At 35.3% G+C, this 22,214-nt stretch overlaps 1 protein-coding gene across 2 annotated transcripts in view; it reads left to right on the plus strand.

The window, feature by feature from the left end:
* LOC149804995 (acetyl-coenzyme A synthetase 2-like, mitochondrial) overlaps positions 1-22,214 on the plus strand; it is a 63,229-nt gene that overhangs the window by 28,062 nt on the left and 12,953 nt on the right. For both annotated transcript variants that reach the window (XM_089946346.1, XM_089946352.1), the window contains exons 7-11: positions 6,620-6,757; positions 8,367-8,459; positions 9,506-9,618; positions 17,365-17,491; positions 20,888-21,015. In XM_089946346.1, the coding sequence (XP_089802472.1) occupies positions 6,620-6,757; positions 8,367-8,459; positions 9,506-9,618; positions 17,365-17,491; positions 20,888-21,015 (599 nt within the window). The remainder of the gene's footprint in view (positions 1-6,619; positions 6,758-8,366; positions 8,460-9,505; positions 9,619-17,364; positions 17,492-20,887; positions 21,016-22,214) is intronic.

The following is a 22,214-nucleotide window of genomic DNA, read 5'->3' on the forward strand; positions in this document are numbered from 1 at the left end:
AATGTCCCAAATGAACAACACGGTGGAAGGAGGGGAGGTGGGTGGTTCTTTCTGCAAATAATGTTAAAAATTAAATGCAGCATCTGCACTGAAAGGAATGCATCTCTACAGGTGTATCAGTTATATGAATGACGCCTAACTGACAATGTTTGATCAAATGCTACAACTCAGTCATCTGATTGGTTCAATATGACAACGTATCTAAATTTAGTTACTAGCTTATTAACATATATTGGCTGCAATGACATCATGTCTGGGCAGAGAACCATAGTAGACAAAGAGGGGCCTAGCATGGAGACAGAAGGATGTACTGTGTATTACTTAAACTACATTTAACCAATTAAATTATAATTTAAATGACACACAATACATAGGTTCAGTATAAACTTTATTGTAAATGTAAATAATCTTTGGCATAATGGGGGCAAATCCTGTCACAGCACACTGCACCAGCCGAGCTCTGAATTGTTTCTATAGGAATACCTCAGGAAGAGAGACTTGGGGGAGTTTGTAGGGTTGTGAAGAGTGTCCGACACCTGAATGTGGAGCCGCAAGGGGCATATACGAGGTATATAGGGACACTGATAACCGAAACTCGATAAGTCTAATCCTGAGGATTGCTTTGATAACAAACATCAGCTGATACTCCGTACATGCACTGTAGGAAGCGGGTATGAAGTATATGGGCATAATAGTTTAGTATATTTAAGTACTGGCACAAATTGGGGGTCAAAAGCCAAGTTGTGAATGCATGAAACTTGGCAATGGCCCAAACGAAGTGAAGGAAGTTCTGTGACTATGGAACAGTGCGTCTGTAACGAAGGCCCTCAATTTAAGGAAATGAAAGGATTAAGATAATAATGATTGATAATGCAGTAACGTGGAAAATGCGTGAACTAGATTTCAAACTGCATAATAATCCAGATGTGCCTAAAGGTAGTAATATTAGATATATGTATTTGATAACCAGTTAGGAATTCACATGCCCATTAATAGAAGATACAGCTGGAATGACAATGTAGCAAAGCATGTGAAAATGAATGACTAGCATGAACAGCTGTACAACGTCTCTGAAGTGTTCCAATTTGTATGATGGTACCTTTTTCTTAGATGCTCCTCAATGCAGAATGAATAGGCGTTTATCCATATGAAATATCATGTTCAACATACACTGCTTGTTTGTTGCAGTAATAATGGGCTCCACGAATAGCAAATTATCCACACCGCAACAAAGCAAAATAAGCCAGTGCACAATTAGGTTGTAGTAATAATTCAGTGGACTCCATATCAAATTAGAGGCCCCAAAGAGAATGCCAGTTTGAACATAACAATCTTTTTGGAAGGAATGGTGTCCAAAGCACATGACACTAAATGTATGTACACAAATGTTCCTGAGCAGAAAGAAGATGGTTAGGAAGAAATCTGATGTAGCGCATATAACATGACAAAGACTGTTGTCCGAAAGTTGAAATAAAATGGACCTCCATACCAACTCCAGCTGCAGATGTGGCTGCACCATGACCTCCAGCCAAAGCACTTTGCTGCTGCCAACTCAAATACTGCTCCAGACAGGACATAGGACACAACAACAAGTTCCAAAAGATTGATATGTTGAGACCAACATGAAAAGAGGTCCTTTTTTTATATAAAACATTTATATTTTGAATTGAATTTGAATCACATCTCGAATCCTCAGGCAGTTGCTTGTGGAATCTGTCTGCAATGCTCAAACTGTAAATTCACCATGTTGCAAGAATCCAGGAAATGCTACTAGACATGTGCACTGCAGCAACAAGTCCACAGCCGGTGAACTCCCTCTCGCAACATGGATGACAATTGCACCACCATCCTGTATGTAATATGGAATCGGGACGTACTATGATATAAAATAAAATGCAGCATCAGCATTGAAAGGAATGCATCTCTACAGGCGTATCATTTAAATTAATGATGCCTAACTGACAATGTTTGATCGCATGCTACAACTCAGTCATCTGATTGGTTCAGTATGACAGCGTTTCTAAATTTAGTTACTAGCTTATTAACATATATTGGCTGCAATGACATCATGTCTGGGCAGAGAACCATAGTAGACAAAGAGAGGACAAGCAAGGAGCCAGAGAAGGATGCACTGTGTATTACTTAAACTACATTTAACCAATTAAATTATAAGATAATTGTAATTGCATAAAAGAACACTTCTTGTAGTAGAACATTCAGAAATATTCTCTAAGCCCTGTCCATGCTCATATACATATTTAAATATTTTTAAATAAATCAGAAACTATGAAGTTCGAAATTTACTACACTAAGAAAAAGTAAGATAAATCTCAAGTTGGAGCAGTCAGTGCTATGGGTTTTGAGTTATTGTGACTGCAAATATATTTTGATTCCAATTTTTATGTCTAATTGCTTGTGAGCATGATAATACAGACAAGTATGAATGGATTTTAATCAAACCTGTTTGTAGAAATATCTGAATAACACCTTGTCTTATGCTAGTTCAATAACTTATTCATTTTTTCATTACATTAATGTGTACATATTATTAAATCAGGCAGTTGTAAAGTAGATGTACTTGTAATCACATGGATACATATCCCTACAATTCAGGCATGTGTTTTTTTTATATGGTAAACAACATACATTCCTCAGCTTGCAAAACCTTTGGAACAATGAAAGATCAAAATGTTTCCAACACATCTGTAAATATCCTGCATTACCAAATACCTAGCCTGCAAAGTTTTAATAAAATCTTTCTTACAGTTTGGAAGAAGAAGCAGTTACAAGTTGAATTATCGTAAATGCACCTTTTTCAACAGATTTTCAAGAAAAGTCCCGAAAAATGGATGAGGAAAAAAGTAAAACCTTATTGCATAGCCACAACATCTACATATCAAGCCAGTAGAGTTTCTGTAAAATCTTCCAACCAGTGTGAAAGAAGTGGTATTGAATTAAATTTCCATAATATTCCTTTTTATTGGACAGTTTTTTTCAAGAAACGTACCCACAAATGGTCCAGAGGAAACAAACTTCAAACCCTTTTGTGCAACTGCACCAATCAAATAATCTAACCTACAAAGTTTTAATGCAATCATCTTAGCTATGATGAACCAAATACTCAGACTTCTCTCTATTTTCTACTCTTTTTTTTTGGATTTTATTGAAGCTCTGAAGATTATATATGTGAATGGTGTAGACCTGCAATATAATGTTACTTTTTTTCTGGCCAGTTTTGGGGGAAATTTATTGAAAAAAATGTCAAATATTAAGCTTTACAATGCATCTTTGAATAATCTGCTTATTTTTGATGATTTTTCAAGAAATATTCCCAAAGTTAACCAAGGGGAAAAGTAATTTCTAACTACAAAGTTTCAGTATAATTGACCAGAAGATGTAGAATGATATGTGATGACAAACTGACATTCCACAATATCCCAGTGCCCATTTTTCTGCTCGATTGACCAATCAGCGAGCGCTATTATACACACCTCCAGACAATGTTTACGTCTGCCATTTTCCTCTGACAAGCTGCTTCTGTCGATATCAACTTAGCTATTGTATATATTTACAAATTTCGCAACGGTTCGGCAATTTTTCGATTCACAGTGGTGAAGAGGTGTCAGTGGGGGCTTCACAATTCTGATAGTCGTTATCCAGATCATCAAAATGGAGGAGTTAAGTTTATTCCCTTCCCGAAACCAAGACATAACTGAATAGCAGAGAACTTGCCCCATGGAGAACTTGCCCTGGGAGAACTCATCCCAGGTGTCAGGAGAAGTTGCCCTATGGTGGTCGAAGAAGTCGCCCCAAGGATCATATATAGTAATTCTGAGATGTCACCACATGGTTAAGGCTTTATTTATTGTTGTTTTTCTTAAACTTAATAACTTATTAAATGTATAAAATTTTCAATTTTTCAACTTTTCCATTTGATCAACTCTGCTTCTGTACTTAACGAAAAATAAGTGTTATCTGTCCCTTTTGCTCTGCTCTTCAAATCATTAGATGCAATTTAATAATATTTGTAGAGATAGTGTTATCAATATTTTTTATTACAGTTACATCTAAAAATGAAACGTATACTAGATGCAGTATAAGTAAATTTAATCATCGGGTGAAAATGATTTAGGTGATCAGTAATTTTTTTCAGTTCTTCATTTGAATGCTTCCAGATCATAAATATGTCATCTAAAAATCTGAACCAAAGAGATGGATTAAACTTTTCGTTTTGAATAAAATCCTTTTCTAATTCCCCATGAAAGGGAAGAGTATATAGGAGCCATATTAATACCCATTATCTGTATGTAATTCGTATTATTAAATTGAAAATAATTATTTTCCAAGATATGTTTTTATTATTTTACAAATATCTTCGCTAGATAGTGTGCTATTATTAGGATTGTTATCAAGAAAATATTTGCACGCTTCAATACCATCTGCATGCGGAATGTTGGTATATAATGATGTTACATCTAATGATACCAGGATTGAAATTATTAGATAGATGTGGAATGGACTTCGACTTTTTAATGAAAGTAGTTGTATCTTTAATGTATGATGTTGTTGTTGTTCTTGTTGTGGGGTTTAACACCATTTTTCAGCACACGATAGGCTATACATGGCCAGTATTAATGGTGGAGGAAGAACCCGGGAAAACCCTGGAAAGAACCACCGATCCACGAGAAGCTACTGGCAAGCTTTCTCATATACCCACGTTGGCTGAATTCGAGACTCGAACCGACGCTGATAGAGGTGAGATGGCAGTGATCCGTAATGGAGAGCGCTCTAGACCACTCGGCCACTCCGGGCCCCGCCTTTAATGTATGAAGGAAGTGATTTCATTAAAGGTTGTAAAACACTATCAATAAATTTGGATAGGTTTTCGGTATATGAATTACAGCCTGATATAATGGGTCATCCTGGAAAATTTAAAGCTAAAAAGTGGTCAGGATTTGTATGAGTTTGGGTAATATGTAGAATTGAGGTGTACGTATTTTAGGAGGGAAAGTATCAAATTCCTCATATACAGAATTATTATTTTTGAGGTGTATGTATATTAAGAGGGAAAGTATCAAATTCCTCATATACAGAATTATTATTTTTGAGGTGTATGTATATTAAGAGGGAAAGTATCAAATTCCTCACATACAGAATTATAATTTTTGGCGATCTCATTAATGCATGTTGAATTTTTTTATTTAATTTCTAATTGATGTTCAACTTCTTTAACATAATCATCTTGATTCACAATAATAATAGTGTTTGACTTATCATCCTTTTTAATCACTATACTGTCGTCATTCATTAGATTATATACAGACTTAATTTCATCCTTATAAATATTACTATGATATTGCTTTAATTTAGTTAATATCTCTTTTGTGATCACATATATATAAAAATATAAATATGAATCACGTAAAAGATGACTTAATTCTGTTATGAAAAGGTTATTTGGGTGACAAAATTTTGGATGACTTCTCCAACCAATTGGGGCGACTTCTCCAACCACTCTGGGGCGACTTCACCAGATACGTGGGGGCAAGTTCCCTGCATACCGACGTAACTTAGAGAAGTGCAAGCAATGGATAAATGCTCACACTTTCTGTCTTTGTCTCATTGTTGTTTCATATGGCAAATATTGCTCACCAATATCGTCTGGTATATCTTTTAATGTTATCACACCTGCCATTTTCACAGAATGTTTGTCGGAGGTTAAGAGGTTGTCAGGTCACATATTCGGTAGGCGGAGCGATCTACCTTCTGGCGTCAGGTCAATTTTCAAGAAATTGCCCAAAAAATGAATCAGAGGAGAAAAGTAAAACCGTGTTACTCATCTGTACCAATCATTTTACAAACCTACAAAGCTTCAGTGCAGTTCTCCAACTGTTGTGGCAGGATGAGTGATGTCAAACTGAATTCTTCAAATACATGCTTTCTTGACAATTTTTCATGAAAAATCCTACAAAATGGGCCAGATTTAAAAAGTTTAACCCAGTTGTGTGTCTACACTAAAAACATACCTAGCATTCATAGTTTCATTGAAATAGTTAAACTTGTGCCAAGTCCAAGCAGTGACAAGCTGAATTATCAAAATAGATTCCCATTTTAAAATTTTAAAAGAGATATCCGCAAAAATGGTTTTAGGAAAAGTAAAATCTCACTGTGCATATGTAACAACCACATATCTGGGCTTCAGTTTCGTTAAGATCTTGAAGGTGGTATGGAAGGAAAAATAATGATGTTTTATCACAGATGGATAGACTAAAGCATTGTGGTGGCAGTGATGTTTCTGCACTTTGTAGAAGTGTGGGGGTAATAAAAGGAAGCAAACAATGATCATAAAACAATCAAGTCATACCAAAATCAGCGCCCAAACTAATAGAAATAAGATCGAATGGGGGTACCTCTCAAATATACCTGACCAATTATAAATGCAGAATTTTGTCATCATATCTGTGATAGCACTGTGTGAGATACAGTTATCACTTTTCGGGTGGTCAGTGTTGCTTTAACATCATTCATGTGTTCTATTAAAGTCAGATTCAGGGTGGATACTATAGTGCAAGGGTGCTGTGACATCATGGGTTTTTGACTTCAGTTCCTTCTTTTTTAGGTCGATACTGGGAGATGGTACAGAGATTGAGGCTGAATCACATCTACCTTGCTCCAACCAGCTTGCGCATGCTTCTGAAGGCAGGGGACTCCTGGGTCAAGAAATATGACAGATCCTCTCTCAGGAAACTAGGATGTGGTAAAAAAAAAAAATGAGACAAATTCATATGTTGCTAACATCACCTGTAATGGTTATGTCTTCATCTGCCACCTGCAGTATCCAGCTAATTTTGGTTTTCCCCTATGCTATTTCAGAATATTTGTTCTCTCAATAGTCATTTTCATTTAACTGCCAAAAATTGCTCCATTCCACTTGTAGGTGGTTATGAAAGGTTACACTTCAGTTACATGTGAATTTTAGCCAGGAGTCACCTTCTGAGACATGTATAAAAGAGTTACTTGTTTCAGCTAGGAATTCCTGACTTTCCCTGTTCATCTTCACATAGATTGTAACTGATTTTGTCATTTGGTCAATAACTATTGCTATCCTGGCTTTCAATTTTCAATATGTCTGACAATTTGTTTCTGCTTTTCATTTACTTAACCTGTTGTAACCTGCCACTGTTATAATACTGGTCCTACAGAATTTTCTGTATGCTGTTATAAAATTTTGCATTGAACCATGTACATGTAGCTGGTGCCACAGTTGAGCAGTTATGCTGGTATAGGCCATTATCCCATATGATGTGTTAATATAAAACACACCACTGATATATTTTCTATCATATACTAATTAAGCATGCAATTGGAGCAGTCAGATTTTATTTTACTTATACAGGAAACAGGAGTGGGGGAAATGAAAGTGATAAAAGCAAAAGAGTAAAAATTCCCCAAACCCCAGTGTAAAATAGAGGAGCCACAGGAAGAAAAAAAACATACCCCAATATAATAGAGGATCCATGGGGAAAAAATCCCATAATACCCCAATATAATAGAGGATCCTTGGGGGGAATCACCCAAATCCTAATGTAATAGCAGGTCCTTGGATCAGTAATGACAGAACCCAAATATACAAGAGTGCTACAAATGAATTTAGACTCAAATAGAAATTTATTCGACTTTCCTCAAGCATTTGTGATCAAGCATGTTGAAATATTTGTTTTATTCTGTAGGAATATACAATGAATTTAATGGAAGTATAAATGGATTGATGGATTATCTATCACAAGAGGACAAGTACTTGAAAGTAAATCACTGTTTTACCATTCTGCATGAGTTTTTTTTCTTTTTGTTACATGCAATTTATACTATTAGGTTGAGAATTTTATTGAGAATTTTTTTGCCAAATCACAGCTTTCTTAAAGGAATACAAAACTCATAAAAGAAGTCATATGTTCATTGTGAGTTTCAGGGATACATGCGCCAATCCAGCTTTCATTGTCCTTGGTGATACTTCTTGCATATAGGCTGTAGTGGACTACCTACCTGCTTGGCTTAGGGGATAATGAGTTTGCAGAGTTTTTTCTATCATGGAGCTTGTGATAGTAAAAACAAATGTAAAAGTTTCTCGATTTCATGCATTTCCTATTGTTGTGTAAGTTCTCATGTACCCTTATCTGGTAAATTATGTCCATGTTGTTTAAATTGTTTAAGATTGTGAGTAAAAGAAGGCTTCAGTCCAAGACAGTGCAAGTCATTTATGTTTTACCATGTATTTTCAAGTTGTTGCTCATTGTAGTTTTATTATTTCTTGAGATTTCAGTTAAGATTATGAGCTTTTTACAGTTTCAATATTTCCTTGTTTCCAGTTGGTGAGCCACTGAATCATGAAGCTTGGGAGTGGTATTACCATGTAGTGGGAGATGGCAGGTGTGATATAATTGACACATGGTGGCAGACAGGTAGGCTTGGCAGTAATATGGTTTACCACATGAGATCATTGTTGATAAAATGACATGGGACTATATTATATGTATTTTCAAAAGACAAAAATGTGTAGTATATTTTCATAACATCACAATAGATAAAAGGGAAGCGCTGAGACATCTTGAATTTTTCAGAAATGAGAGTCCCAGTTTTTTTCTCAGAAGCAATGAATGCATGGTGTATATATACATCCAAGGGCATCAGAATAACAAAACGATTCAGCCTTCATATTAACAAAAGTTGTGAGAAGTGCAAATCCTTCACTTGATGTTGACTGTCTTAAAAGAGGCACTACCCACATTTATTCAGACTAACACAAAAATATCTTGATTTGCATCGTTTGGTTGCTTTTCCTATTGTTAAGAACTTTAGTTCTTTATTGAATCATTAAAAGTGAGTACTTAAGAAGTAAAAGGTTTCAGATTTAAAAAAAAAATTCTTAATCATAAAAAACATTTTCCTGCTTAAATTGTCCTAACCTGTTGATCAATGTTAGATCCATTTTGTACCCAAAATCTGTTGGTAACCTCGTGAAATTTTTACCTTTTTGAGAGAAAGAGGGGAAGCAGTAGAGAGTAAAGGAAGAAGAAAGGTCCTAATGTGGTAGAGAGTTCAATGGCTGGAATGCATTATATCAGAAATTTGGACTGAATTTCAGTGTGAACCATAAAATATCAGTAGGCTTTTGCGTGTTTATATTTGCTTGCATGAATGCAGACTTTTGTTGATGTGTTCTTTGAACAGTTTAACCTGTATCAAAATGGTGCTTAATAGCTTGATGCATAGAAATGGCTTTATAATACCATATCAGCATAACGAAAGCAGTGCCATGCCAATAAAATGTAATTTTCAAAAATACGTTGTTTATATAATGATACAATGAAATTTTGAAGTTGTATTCTTGACTCGGCATGTGTGTAAATGTGACAGACATCTGCATTAACGTGAACATGGTATTGTTCATTTCAAACCACGTGGCATTCACATACAATCCCTTATCACTTTTCTCTTTATAATTCAGAAACTGGTGGAATTTGTATCACTCCTCGGCCTTCCAGTCCAGGTGCAGAGATAAAACCAGCTATGCCTATGAGGCCTTTCTTTGGCATTGAACCAGTGTTAATGGAGCAGAATGTAAGCTCACTCAGAATGTAACTTAATTTGAAGGCAAATGACTTGTGTCGACATCTGGCCAAGGCGTGATATATGTTCTTTGTAAATGAAGGATTATATCCCTGTTTCCCTACTTCTTGTGGGTGTAATCAGTTTTAGTTGCAAATTTTAAGGAGAGATTAAGTATGGTTTGCTGTGTGAAGATGTTTGCCAGAGTTGGATGGAAGTGTTTGATTCAAAGAGCATGGTTTGCTGTGTGCAGATGTGTACAAGAGTTTGAGAGAAGTGATCCCAAGAGCATGGTTTGCTGTGTGCAGATGCGTACAAGAGTTTGAGAGAAGTGTTTGATCCCAAGAGCATGATTTGCTGCATGCAGATGTTTGTCAGAGTTTGATGGAAATGTTTGATCCCAAGTGCATAGTTTGCTCTGTGCAGACATTTACTGAAGTTTGACAAAGATGTTTGATCACAAGAGAATGGTTTTCTGTGTGCAGATACTTACCAGAGTTTGAGAGAAGTGTTTGATCCCATGTAAATGGTTTGCTGTATGCAAATGTTAGTGAACGTGTGAGGGAAGGTTTGATCCCAAGAGCATGGTTTGCTGTGTGCAAATCTTTGTCAGAGTTTGAGGGAAGTGTTTCTGTGGTGGATTTAGTTTCATGGATATTCATTACCAAAGTAAATAGGGAAAGGTAAGTCCAGAAATATTTATGATTTTGCAGGACATGCTGTTATTCAATTACATACAACTGTGAAAATCTGCTGAACTCTGCTGTAACACTTTGTTATACCTGGATTTGGATAAAACATGAGCCTGGTGTGGCTCTCAGAATTTTATAATAATTTCTTGAAGTACTGAAATGTTTTGTACCAAAACAAATAAGATTTTTGATAAATAATTTGGGAAGATGTGTTAATGAAGAAAAAGAGTCTTATCATAGCATTTTTCTTTAAATGAATAAAGGTGTTAAACATCCTGTTTGTGAATGTTCATTTTAGTTGTGTTAAAAGTCAGTCACTGTACTTTAATCTTAGTTTTTTTTTAAAGATGTCAGGTCTTTCAAAAGCTGATAGGTTGTGATCTTATTATTATTGACCTATGAACAATAAAGTCATGAAAGATACCTGTATTTGTTTTCAGTGTATTGTGTGTCCAGTCTTTGCACAAACAGTAGTGTACAGATGCGCACTTATTGAACTGGCATACACAACCAAGGACCATAGCATGCACTGGTTGATAAAAGATTCTAACTTAAATTTATAAATAAATTAAGTCATTGCTAGCAATCAAAGTAAGTCTCACAGCTAAATTTTGTTCAGATTATGGGGCAGTGATTGATAAAACATAAAACAAAAGCACATGACGTGGTAGTTTTGTGAGGCAATTGTCACGCAATCAGTCGACCAGTGAATAATTTTGTCCACTCCCTATAAAAATGACCCCATTGTTCATTAACAGTTATTATTTTTGTTATTGTTTAAAGAAATAGGTATCAAAGCATCAGTTGGTGGGTATTTACAATGGATAACAGTACACTAAAATGAAAACCATTTACTGCTAAGGGGAAGCTTGAATCCATAGACAGGACTAAGTCCAATGGTCCAATGTTAAGCCAATGCAGCTTGTTCAATATTTTGGTGCTCATGAGTTGACCATCCAAGGATGGAAGATTGAAGAAGCCAAACTAAGAGAACTGATGATGGATATTCATGAAAGTGAGAGACTGAAGAGAAAGAAGGCCAGACTAGTGGAAGATACAAAACTTGATGCAGCCATTTATCAGGCTTTGTTCAGACTAGGGCTGAAGGAGTGCCTATATCTGAAGATATTGTAAAAGGAAAACCCCAAAACTATACAATGACTTACTTGGGCATGATTCAGGTTTAAAAGCTAGCAATGGCTGGCTGGAGCATTTTAACAAGCAAGATGGGATTAGTCAAGTGACAGTTTAGGAGAGCTGTGCTCTTCAGATTCTGAAGCCACTGTGACCTATCTGGATGAATTTCAGGAATTAATGGAGGAAAAGGGATATTCCCAGAGCAGATTTATAATTGTGATGAAACTTGATTTTGTTACATAATGATGCCTGACACCACTCTGGCTGTGAAACAGATTAGAATAACATAAAAAATTTAAGAAAATGAAGGAGAAATTGATATGCTGTATTAAATAAATGCAAAGTTGCACACTTTTTTGTGTTAAATAAATGAAAAGTCACAAATTTAAACCACTTTGTATCAGAAAATTCAAGTCACCAAGGCGCTTTCATACTATGAATATGAAGTCCCTACCATTTTCATATGATGTAATGAAAAATGCATGGATGACGGTTGTTTTGTTTAATAACCGATTTCAAAATGAATTTGGACTGGAACTTCAATCCCACCTGAAAAATGTGACACTGGAGCTGGTATGTGCATGTTCAGTAACAGTTGGCTGACTAACCCAAACTGTGAAAAATGGGTGGAAAAGAATGTTTCAGACCCAAGGACTGCTAAATACAGAGCTTGTAGCACAATTATAGATATTGCAGATATGGGAGAAGCTGTCCTCAAAAGTTATTCCACCAGCAAGAACCATGTGCAGAATTGTGAAATAATGAAATCTGCTCAGAACAACACAATTTCTCGTTTTATTTCAAATTCAGTCTCACCATCACCTAAAGTTATGCCAAAATCTGCCCCAACATCAACTTGATATACATCATCAAATGATGTATTAAAGGCAGAAATTTTGTGGACACGTAGGACAGTGAATACCCACAGCTCTTTTAATTCCAGTGAGGAAATTTCATGAGTCTTTCACTGGTGTTTCCGGACAGTGCAGTTGCACACTAATTCATTTGGAGTGAGGACAAAACATGCCATATTGATATTCAAGGCCTAGCTCCATACTTTGCATCAACCTTAAAATATAGCATATGCAAGTGTAATGGATATGTTTTGCAGTTTGATTTTAGTTTGACTGAACAATTGTGCCAAAATCAATGTGACATTCATGTCAGGATTTGGGAATAGGGTGCAGAAAGAATGCAAACAAGACTTTCAACATCAGAGTTCTTGGGACACACCATGGCAGAAGATCTGTTTGGCAAGTTGTGTCCAATCATCCAAGATCTTGGCACCAGGAACCTCTCACAAATTTCAATGGATGGACCTATTGTTAACTGGAAAACATTTGACATGTTGAATGCAGAGATTAATCGTTCACACCCTGGAAAGTCATTGTTGCCAACTGGATCTTGCAGCCTACATATAGTTCATAATACATTCAGGGATGGTTGCACTGCCACAGAGTGGAATCTGGAGGAGACACTTAGCAACCTCTATTACTTCTTTAAAGATTATCCAGCCAGAATAGAGGACTATAAAAAGGCATCTGGTATCAAGGAGCTGCCACCAAAATTCTGTAAGCACAAGTGGCTTGAGAACATCACAGTTGTAGAGAAAGTCAAAGCTCGTTAAATTTGATTTAACAAATTGCAAACACATTAAAGACCCTGCAAGGATTGAAACTGGTTTTGTGACAAAGACTGTGATTGCTGACTTTAAAAAATCAGGGAAATTGACAGATAGGGACATTTGGGCTTTCCATCTTGATTGGAGGAAATTCCTCCAAGCTGTTGTCACAAAATTGCTGACAAAGTCACCAGTGACTTTTGCCCTTGTAAGAAATATGACATGCTTGAACCCAGATAAGATGATGAAAGATATAAAGACCAGCATTCAGTCATTCCACTCACTTGTCAAAATTCTAGTCAACAGTGGAAGAATAAATCCAAACCAGTGTGATGCCCTGGTTAAAAACTACAAAGTCTTTTTGGAAAATTGTTTGAAATCAGAAGACTCTGTGAAATTTGCTCAGTTCTCCAGACAGAAAGACTGCTTAGATTCGTTTTTTCATTCCTTGATGGCAAACAAAAAGGAATATGCTGTCTTGTGGCCAGTTGCAAAACACCTTCTAACTCTGTCTCATGGCCAGGCAGATGTTGAACAAGGATTCTCCATTAACAAAGAAGTCATAAGAGATAACCAAAAGCAGCTGTCTCTAATTTCAAGAAGCATAGGAGGCATTGAAAATGTAGATATTAATAAAGAAATGATAAGTTTTGCTTGAAATGCTAGACACACATGCAGACTATACTTGGATGAGGAGAAAAAAGAGGGAGGAATGTGAGAGGAGCAGAAAAAGAAAAGCAGATCTTGAGCTTGGTGACATGTCAAATAAAAGAATATGACTAATGGATGACATCCAGCAGTTGCTCAAATTGGCAGTTAAAAATGCTGAAACGGCTGAAAAGGACAATAGCCTAAGTCTGCTAACTGCATCCAATTCTCTCAGAAAGACTGCAAAAGTGAAATGAGAGCTCTGAAGGACCTTGAAAAGGAGATAGAGTAGAAAAAGTTTGCTTCTAAATAAATAAAAGAGAGCAACTGGAAAACGTGTGTTTTGTTAATATTGTAAATAGGAACACATACAAAGACTACATAGGATTGTTTCTTTTTTTTCTTTGGAATACAAAATACATTGAACATTGGATTATGACATGAATTACTACATAAAGTCAAGGTGTGCAAGTCCAGGTAAATTTAAAATATACATATTAAAAATATTTGTCGTTAACTTATTTGTTATTTTTCATTGATATATTCATTCTTTATATTCATTTACTTGACAATGCAAGATAGTGTGGTCCTTGAGTGAAATGGCCCTGGAAAAGTTTGGGAAAAGTCTTGGAATTTATTTTTGTTAAATCAGCAGGAACCCTGCAGATGGAAACTCAGGATATTGGCTATATTGAAATTCTAAAGTTGAGGAAAGTTGACATTGCTAAAAGAAAATTATGACTGTAGCAGGAAGTAGCTGAAAATCAATCAGTTTGTCGAAAACAATAATGTATTTTGATTCATTGCAGGGAGAAAATTTTTGGAGCATATAATTTATACTGACACCATTTAATGACCTTGGGACATACCCATGCATACATACTTAACTGTAAATATGCTTCATCTGTACTTTTTCATTTATTTCAAGCACTGAATTCAGAAACATAATGATCTATGACAAAATGACTGAATAATATGCTTCTGTGTGCATGTTTCTGATTTAAATATGATTCACTCTTATGGATGCAACCATTACATTTGTAAAAATTGATAACTTTATGAATGAGAGTGAATTTACATTATATCTATAGGAAAGCGGTCCGTGGTAGCAAAGTTTAAGAACACATTATGATGTTACCAGTCATGTCACATAAAGCAAGGGCATATTCACTGCAGCCTTTTGGAGCTGTAGTATCTCAGTTGAGTGTTAAATTTGTAATCCATGGGTTGCAGGTTTGACACCTACTTAGTCCATCCATGGTTGTCTGTCTGTTTCCTTGGGAAAGGCACTTAGCTTCCATTTTCTTGTCATGATATAGCCTGTTAAAAGTGACATTAAAACTAACAGACACAAAAGCAAACCCAAAGCTAGTGTCTAAGATCTGTATGCTTAATGAATATCTGTCCACTCCTAAAGGTTTATAAATCAATCACATCCAGTGTCATTAAATTTACAATTAGAGCCAAAGAACACTCTATGATGGATGCATAGATCATGCTACCAAGTGCAGTGGGCAGCTAAGTTGCTTGGAAATAGGTAAACTTCACATCTTCTTTTAGGAAAGCGAAAATCAATTAATCTGGTAATTTTTGTAGACATGAACAGAGTAATGGTAGTTTAAGGCTTTTGAAATGACACAACCTATCTCAATGTGGAAAGTCCCCAGGCAAATGTATTTCATGCAGGAGTTGATATCAATTGCACCGGCAAAACAAACTTTTGCACATTCATGGGCATGTTTTAAAATCTGTGTTTAAGAACAAAATTGGGGAAAGCACATCCTAAATATATTAATTGAAGATTGTAACTGTCATGCTTTGCATTAAATTTAGGTAAAATCAGTCTGAAACAATAAGTGAACCTATTATGTAATAATATGTAAGGATAGTCATGTACCTCATCATTAAACTCTGTTTTCATAATCCACTGGGCACATACATTAAGGAAAATATTCTGTTCATAGAAAGCAAAGTCAAAATATTTTGTGATGGAAGATTTAGCCTACACATAAAATATTCTTTTAGATTGGAAATGTATGGGACAGTGCTCTGTTGTGGAATTGAAAAAGTGCTGTAGGTCAAGGTTGTTTTTTACATCTCTCAAAGAACAGTGAAGAAAATAATATCTAACCAATGCACGATTCTATGACGAGTATGTAGACAAATATTAATAGCATACATTTTTAATCCTAGCTTTGGACTGTTATACCATAGCTAGGAAGTGTGAGTGGTCATATTGTAAAACAAAGTCTGTTTCCAAAAAGATATGTACCCACATGGCATGCATGGCACCATATTTTATTTTCTCGATACAGCATACATTTACATCCCTCTATATATGTAGGTGCAGCATTGGATCCAAAGGCTAGTTTTGGAAGTTTTAGACTATCCAGTTGACCTTTACTTGCTATTTTGTTTTACCTTATTTTTTTCTGTTGAATCTTCCTCATGTCATTAACTTTTCCACTTAAATTTTGAGTCCCCCACCAGCCACACTTGCCCAGGATCCATGGCTAAGATAACTAAATGTTGCCTTCAATTTATAAACTTGCAACAAGTTCTTACTGCCAAGTGAATTTGCATGCCCAATCAAGCCTAATATAATACTGTAAATAGAACATTGAATGACTTAGTACAGTGAACACTCATCTTTACATCTCTGCAGTTCGATGTTCAATTGTTTAAGTTGGCATGTGCAAAGACAACAGTTCAAAATTCTTTTTTAAAAGAGAGCCACAATAATTCCTCAAATAATGTTTCAAATCTAAAGAAACCAGACTTTTTAAAAATATTATAATGATTATTTTTACAATACTGTTAAGGACCATGAATAGCGATATCTCAGAAGTTATTGTCTTGCATCTGATTTTGTATAAATCAGTATCACTTTGTCCCAGCAAGCTTTAGGTATTTACCATGCTTTGACTTGCCTGAGAGCTAGCTAAACATGCTGGCTATGTCCACCTTTGTGTGATTTGTATCTTTAACCCTTGCAATAGGGTTTTTTATGTGTATGTGGCTAGCCTTTATTACTTTCAATCATAAGTAATACCAGTAATCCGAGAGACCTTGCCATGCTTACATGATTAACCTTTATGACCTTCAACCATATTACAAGCAACACCAGTAATCTGAGACACCTTGCCATGCTTACATGATTAACCTTTATGACCTTCAACCATATTTACAAACAACATGAGTAAACCCAGACACCTTGCCATACTTACATGATTAACCTTTACGACCTTCAACCATATTATGAGCAAAATGAGTTAACCTAGACACCTTGCCATACTTACATGATTAACCTTTATGACCTTCAGCCATATATATATATAAGCAACATGAGTAAACCTAGACATTTTGCCATACTTACATGATTAACCTTTATGACCTTCAACCATATTATAAGCGACATGAGTAAACCATGACACCTAGCCATGCTTATCTGACCAGCCCCGTTAGGATGAGTCAGACATAACTACACAGAATAGAACAAGTTAAACTTCCTATTTAATAATTATTCTAGAATAGAAAAGGGCTCTTTCACACATTGAATTAATAATGATTAAACTTGTCTTTAATCTCTAACATAAGTACATGTCTTATAGAAATGCATTACCTTTTGAACATATACTTATTAATTGTTCTTGTTTTTAGTTCCAAGAGCTGAAGGATGGCGATGCAAAGGGAGCATTGTGTATACGTAAACCCTGGCCAGGAATGGCTAGAACAATTTATGGGGACCACAAGAGGTTCATAGACACATATTTCAAAACCTTTCCAGGTAAGGTATAAAGATAAATTTATTTTTTTAGGTTTTTCTCCTATCTTTCCCCATAGACACAAGATGCAACAGATGGATTTCTGTTAATGGACTAGGTGCAGTACCTTCAAGTTTGTTCATTTGCACAAAACACATTCCCTATTTTCATTGTGGTAGTAGACTATAGTTTGATTTGTTGTTGTTGTTGTAGGGTTTAACGCCATTTTTCAGCACACGATAGGCTATACATGGTGGCCAGTATTATGTTGGAGGAAGAACCCGGGAAAACCCCGGAAAGAACCACCAACCCACAAGAAGCTACTGGCAAGCTTTCTCACATACCCACATTGGCTGAATCAGAGACTCGAACCCATGCAGACAGAGGTGAGATGGCAATGATCCGTAATGAAGAACGCTTTAGACACTTGGCCACTAGGGGCCCCTGTCAGTAGTTTGAAAAGAATAAGAAAAAAAACACAAATGCATCTTTATCATAAAGATCATTAAATAAGTTCTATTCCATTTTATTGGCATGTAGGTAGCAACAGCTTTGTGACTGCTCCTGTTGTTATATCTGCTACTTCTGCAGAACAATTATATACTGGGCTTTAGAATGGTTCAAAAGTACCTTATATTGGAGTAACCTCCCTTAGGCTGGCAAATAACTATTTCAAGATAACAATATAGGCCTAATCAACTTGTTTTTAAATCTAGATATAACAAATGAGATTAGTCAAACTAAGACAACAATTTTTAACAGATCAGAGTGTGGGATATTAGGCTTACTGCCAGACAAAAGTTTCTAAATGTAAAATCCCAGTCTGGAAATACTATAAGCTACGATATTCAGGTCTTGGTTTTTGTTTGATGAATCCTCCACCCTTAAATGGTTCTTCTTAAGCAGTTTATTTTACAAACATGAAACATTTAAATAGCCATAAAAATACATCTCAAATGCGTCTTAAATGCATTTATTTTACATTTGCATTTTAACTAAAATCTCACCAATGACCATCATAGAAGTTTCTAGTCATGTATTTCTGAAATAGTTGTGTTTAAGGTTGAATCTCATCATTTATTGTTTTGTTGTAGTGGCGTTATTAGGTGCTGGGGTCCAGGACTTTTCCCCTATAACTTTGCCACTAGCACCTGCCTATATTCAGTAAATCAATAAACATTTTCGAAGTAAAGAAATATAAAACCCCATTTATTTTTATGGAAAATCCTTGTACTTTAACAATAATGGATACACTGGTAGACTATAATCTTATTGTTGATCACATATCTTTTTAGAGTTGATGAATTACTTCTGCAATTGCATTATCTGTAGAATCATGGTATTATTCTTTATCATCTTGTATTTTATGCACATCATTTTATAAGTCCTGAGTTGTGTCATCCACAGTCATTTATGAATGCATTTAAAATAATAGGTAAAAGAAACAGACAAAACTTTTGAGGAATTATGATTTCTTTGCATATATATTTATTTATAAGTTGAGTAAAACTGCAAACAGCATAGACCCTGATCTGCCATTGCATAATGTGCCAGCAGATCAGGGTCTCTGTTTTTTTTCTTCTGCTGATTACTACTAACAAACTGCATAGACTCAGATCTGCAGACAAATTAGGCAATGGCAAATATGAGTGCAGTTTGCATTTGGTCTTGACTTATTAATGAGTATATATGATAATTCATTTCCATCAGATTGTTCAGATATTTGGTCCTTACCATTTCCTATGAGAAAGTTTTCTTTTATTTGACAATTTTTATTTGTATTCTTTTCAAAAGACTATGAGGCAAGGTATAGGTAACTGTGTTTATAGTTGATACAAACTGACTCACAAATGTTTGTGCTTCAATTTTTGTGTGTCGGAAAGAGAATATTGAACATCTTATGTTCCCTACTGAGAACTCAGAAATAATGCAGTTTAATCAAAATTCACTGTCAAGTACATGTGTTCTAATTTTGAGTTGCGTCATTTAAGTGTTGACACTGTCAGAAGAAAAAATAGAATGATATGAAATTATAAATGTCACTTGCTTGTTTTACCACAAATTCTTGGAGAATTATTTGCTAATTAATTAAACAATTGTCATATAGTGTGTATACACACATGCTAGCAAAAAAGAAACAAAAAGTTGTTTGTATCATTTGGTTTATACAGACTCTCGTACTTGAATCTTTTGCACAATTTTCACAAAATGAGAGTAAGTTTAGTATCAGCACATGTATAGCTTGCATATGGGGTAAGGAAGAACCCTACTGATTTCAGGCTTAATAGATTCAAGTTCAGGGTCAAAGTGATTGGAAGAAGAAAAATGGTTTCCTTACAGTAGCTTGAGTTTTCTGCCATCTACAGTTGCCATACTCAATGGTAGATTGTACTTGGGGTAAGGAAGATCACTTTTGATTTTGTCGTCAGAGATTTAGATCACTATGCCCTAAGACAGACTATCCAACCTTTATAGTTAGATCACAAGTCATATGGAAATAACCCATTAAATACAGACCTACAGAATAAACTACAAAATTACAGAAATATGATTGCTGCAGTAAAATCCAGATACTGACAGCTTGTCCATATTAGATTTGGATTCAGGTTTCATATTAGAATCTGTGGGGTTGGTTAGGGAAGCAGACCAAATTTAGAGAAGTACCACAGATGGCTTGAAACTGCACATAAGCTTGTCTCATGGTGCCACATGAAGTTAATAAAGGGTCAAGGAGTACATCAGATTGAGAATTGAGCTCCATAGGGTTTGTGAAACTGCTGGAGATAATTCAGATCTCTGTGTACTTTATAGTTTTCATAATTTCAATAGTCCAATGAATAGTAAAATTTCGTTTGTTGCCAGTTATTGTTTGTAGGAAGGACTTGTGAAGATTGAGCAGGACTAAATCAACTAGTCCTTCTGGCTACAAAGAAATTAATGTTCAATTTAGTCATGTATATTTATTTAGTGGCATATGTCTTTTATACAGTTCTTTTTGGGGGCATTTCTTCATATTCAGATACAAAAAATTAACATGGTTCTTATTTTGGGTGTTTATTCATGTTAAAAAAAGGTTTATTTTACGTGATGTGGCTGTATCATTAGCTTGGTTTTGAGTCTTTCTAATATGAAGAGATCACAGAAATCTATTATATACAATAAGTTTAATTGATAAGAGCATAGTTTTTCTTATGTTTGTAAAGTAAAACATCCATAACCTGGATGCCATTAGGACTAACAATGCTCAGTGTTGTCTGCTGTATGGAGTTGACCATTATACAGATATTTGATTTGTATAAGGGCAGCATTAATGGGATGAAAATACTGGGCCAGTTTACAGACAAAGTTGTGTTACAGAAAGGTCAGTGTTGGGAAGTTGCACTATACATATTTATCTAAAATTATATTTCTCTCATCAGGATTGTATTTCACTGGAGATGGTGCTCACAGATCAGAAGAAGGATATTATCAGATCACAGGACGGATGGACGATGTTCTCAATATCAGTGGTCACAGACTTGGCACTGCTGAAATAGAAGATGTTATAGTGAGTATATCTCTATCACGGTGGTCTTCTATCCATCTGATTTGCACCATCTGTATAAAAGTGTGTTTTGATGCCTACAGATTTATCAGTCATTTTGAGCTGGTTTTGATAGGACCACCTTTGGGGGAAAAAACCTATTAAAAACTACAGGCATTGAGGTTAATGACCATTACATCACATAATGTGGTTCCTTTTTAAGATATAGTCTTGATTGTAATCTGCTGTTTAAAGTATCTGGGTCAGATTATCCACTCTCCAAGATGGAGACTGCAGATTTTGTTAATCACTTTCTTGAGTTGATTAAAATTATGACTATGAAGGCTTCATTAAGTGAGATGTAAATGAGATACCTTGCATCAGATTGGCTGAGCTTGTTACCTAACTAAATCTAGACACTATATTTCTCATTTGGTTTTCAGTTAAACTTGGTAAATGGTTTTATATCATCTTGGACTACTTTGATTTAGAGCAAGTGACATATTAATTATATCTTTATCTTCAGAAAGATTTTTTTCACAACATAATTAAATGGGTCAAATCAAAATAATAAAAAGTTTGGGAGTTAGTTTGCTTGGGTTTGTACAATACTATGTGAACCTGCTTAGTGAAATGCTCATCTGTCAAGTTATGTAAACTGGGTGAATTATATCAGGCCCACTTCTGCCACACGTTTCCATTTGCCTGACATCAGGTAGCTTTGACATGTTTTGCAGGGTGTGCTCAGAACCCAGTTGATAAAGAAGTGATGAGGATGGAACTTGATTGATTTCATTGCAGTTTTCAGATAAAAGTCAATGAAAAGTAAACTTAATGTGAGACATTTCTTTTCAATTGTAGTTCAGCATTTTCTACAAAAAAATTTGCAAATAGTTTTAGCACATTATTTTGTTATTTTAGCTGCAGCAAGAGAAACAATTCATATCCTGGTGTTTTTGTCTGCAAGTCGTACATATGTGACAACTGACCATTGTCCATCCACTTATCTCTCTCTCCATTAAAATGTATGCATGATCACTTTCAGTTGAAGACTACACATGGTGACTAAACACTGAAGGATTTAAGAAGTTTCTTGGTTTTGGAGGGGTCAAAAGATCAGAGACCATGGTCAAAGTGACACAGAATAAGAAAAGTTTCCACAAGACAACTTTAGTTCTTGATCCTTGTATCTTCTGTGGCATAATTCTACTGTTCATATACAC

The sequence above is a fragment of the Sinohyriopsis cumingii genome, chromosome 2, assembly GCF_028554795.1.
Source record: "Sinohyriopsis cumingii isolate HCF-2022 chromosome 2, ASM2855479v2, whole genome shotgun sequence".
Classification (NCBI taxonomy): Eukaryota; Metazoa; Mollusca; class Bivalvia; order Unionida; family Unionidae; genus Sinohyriopsis; species Sinohyriopsis cumingii.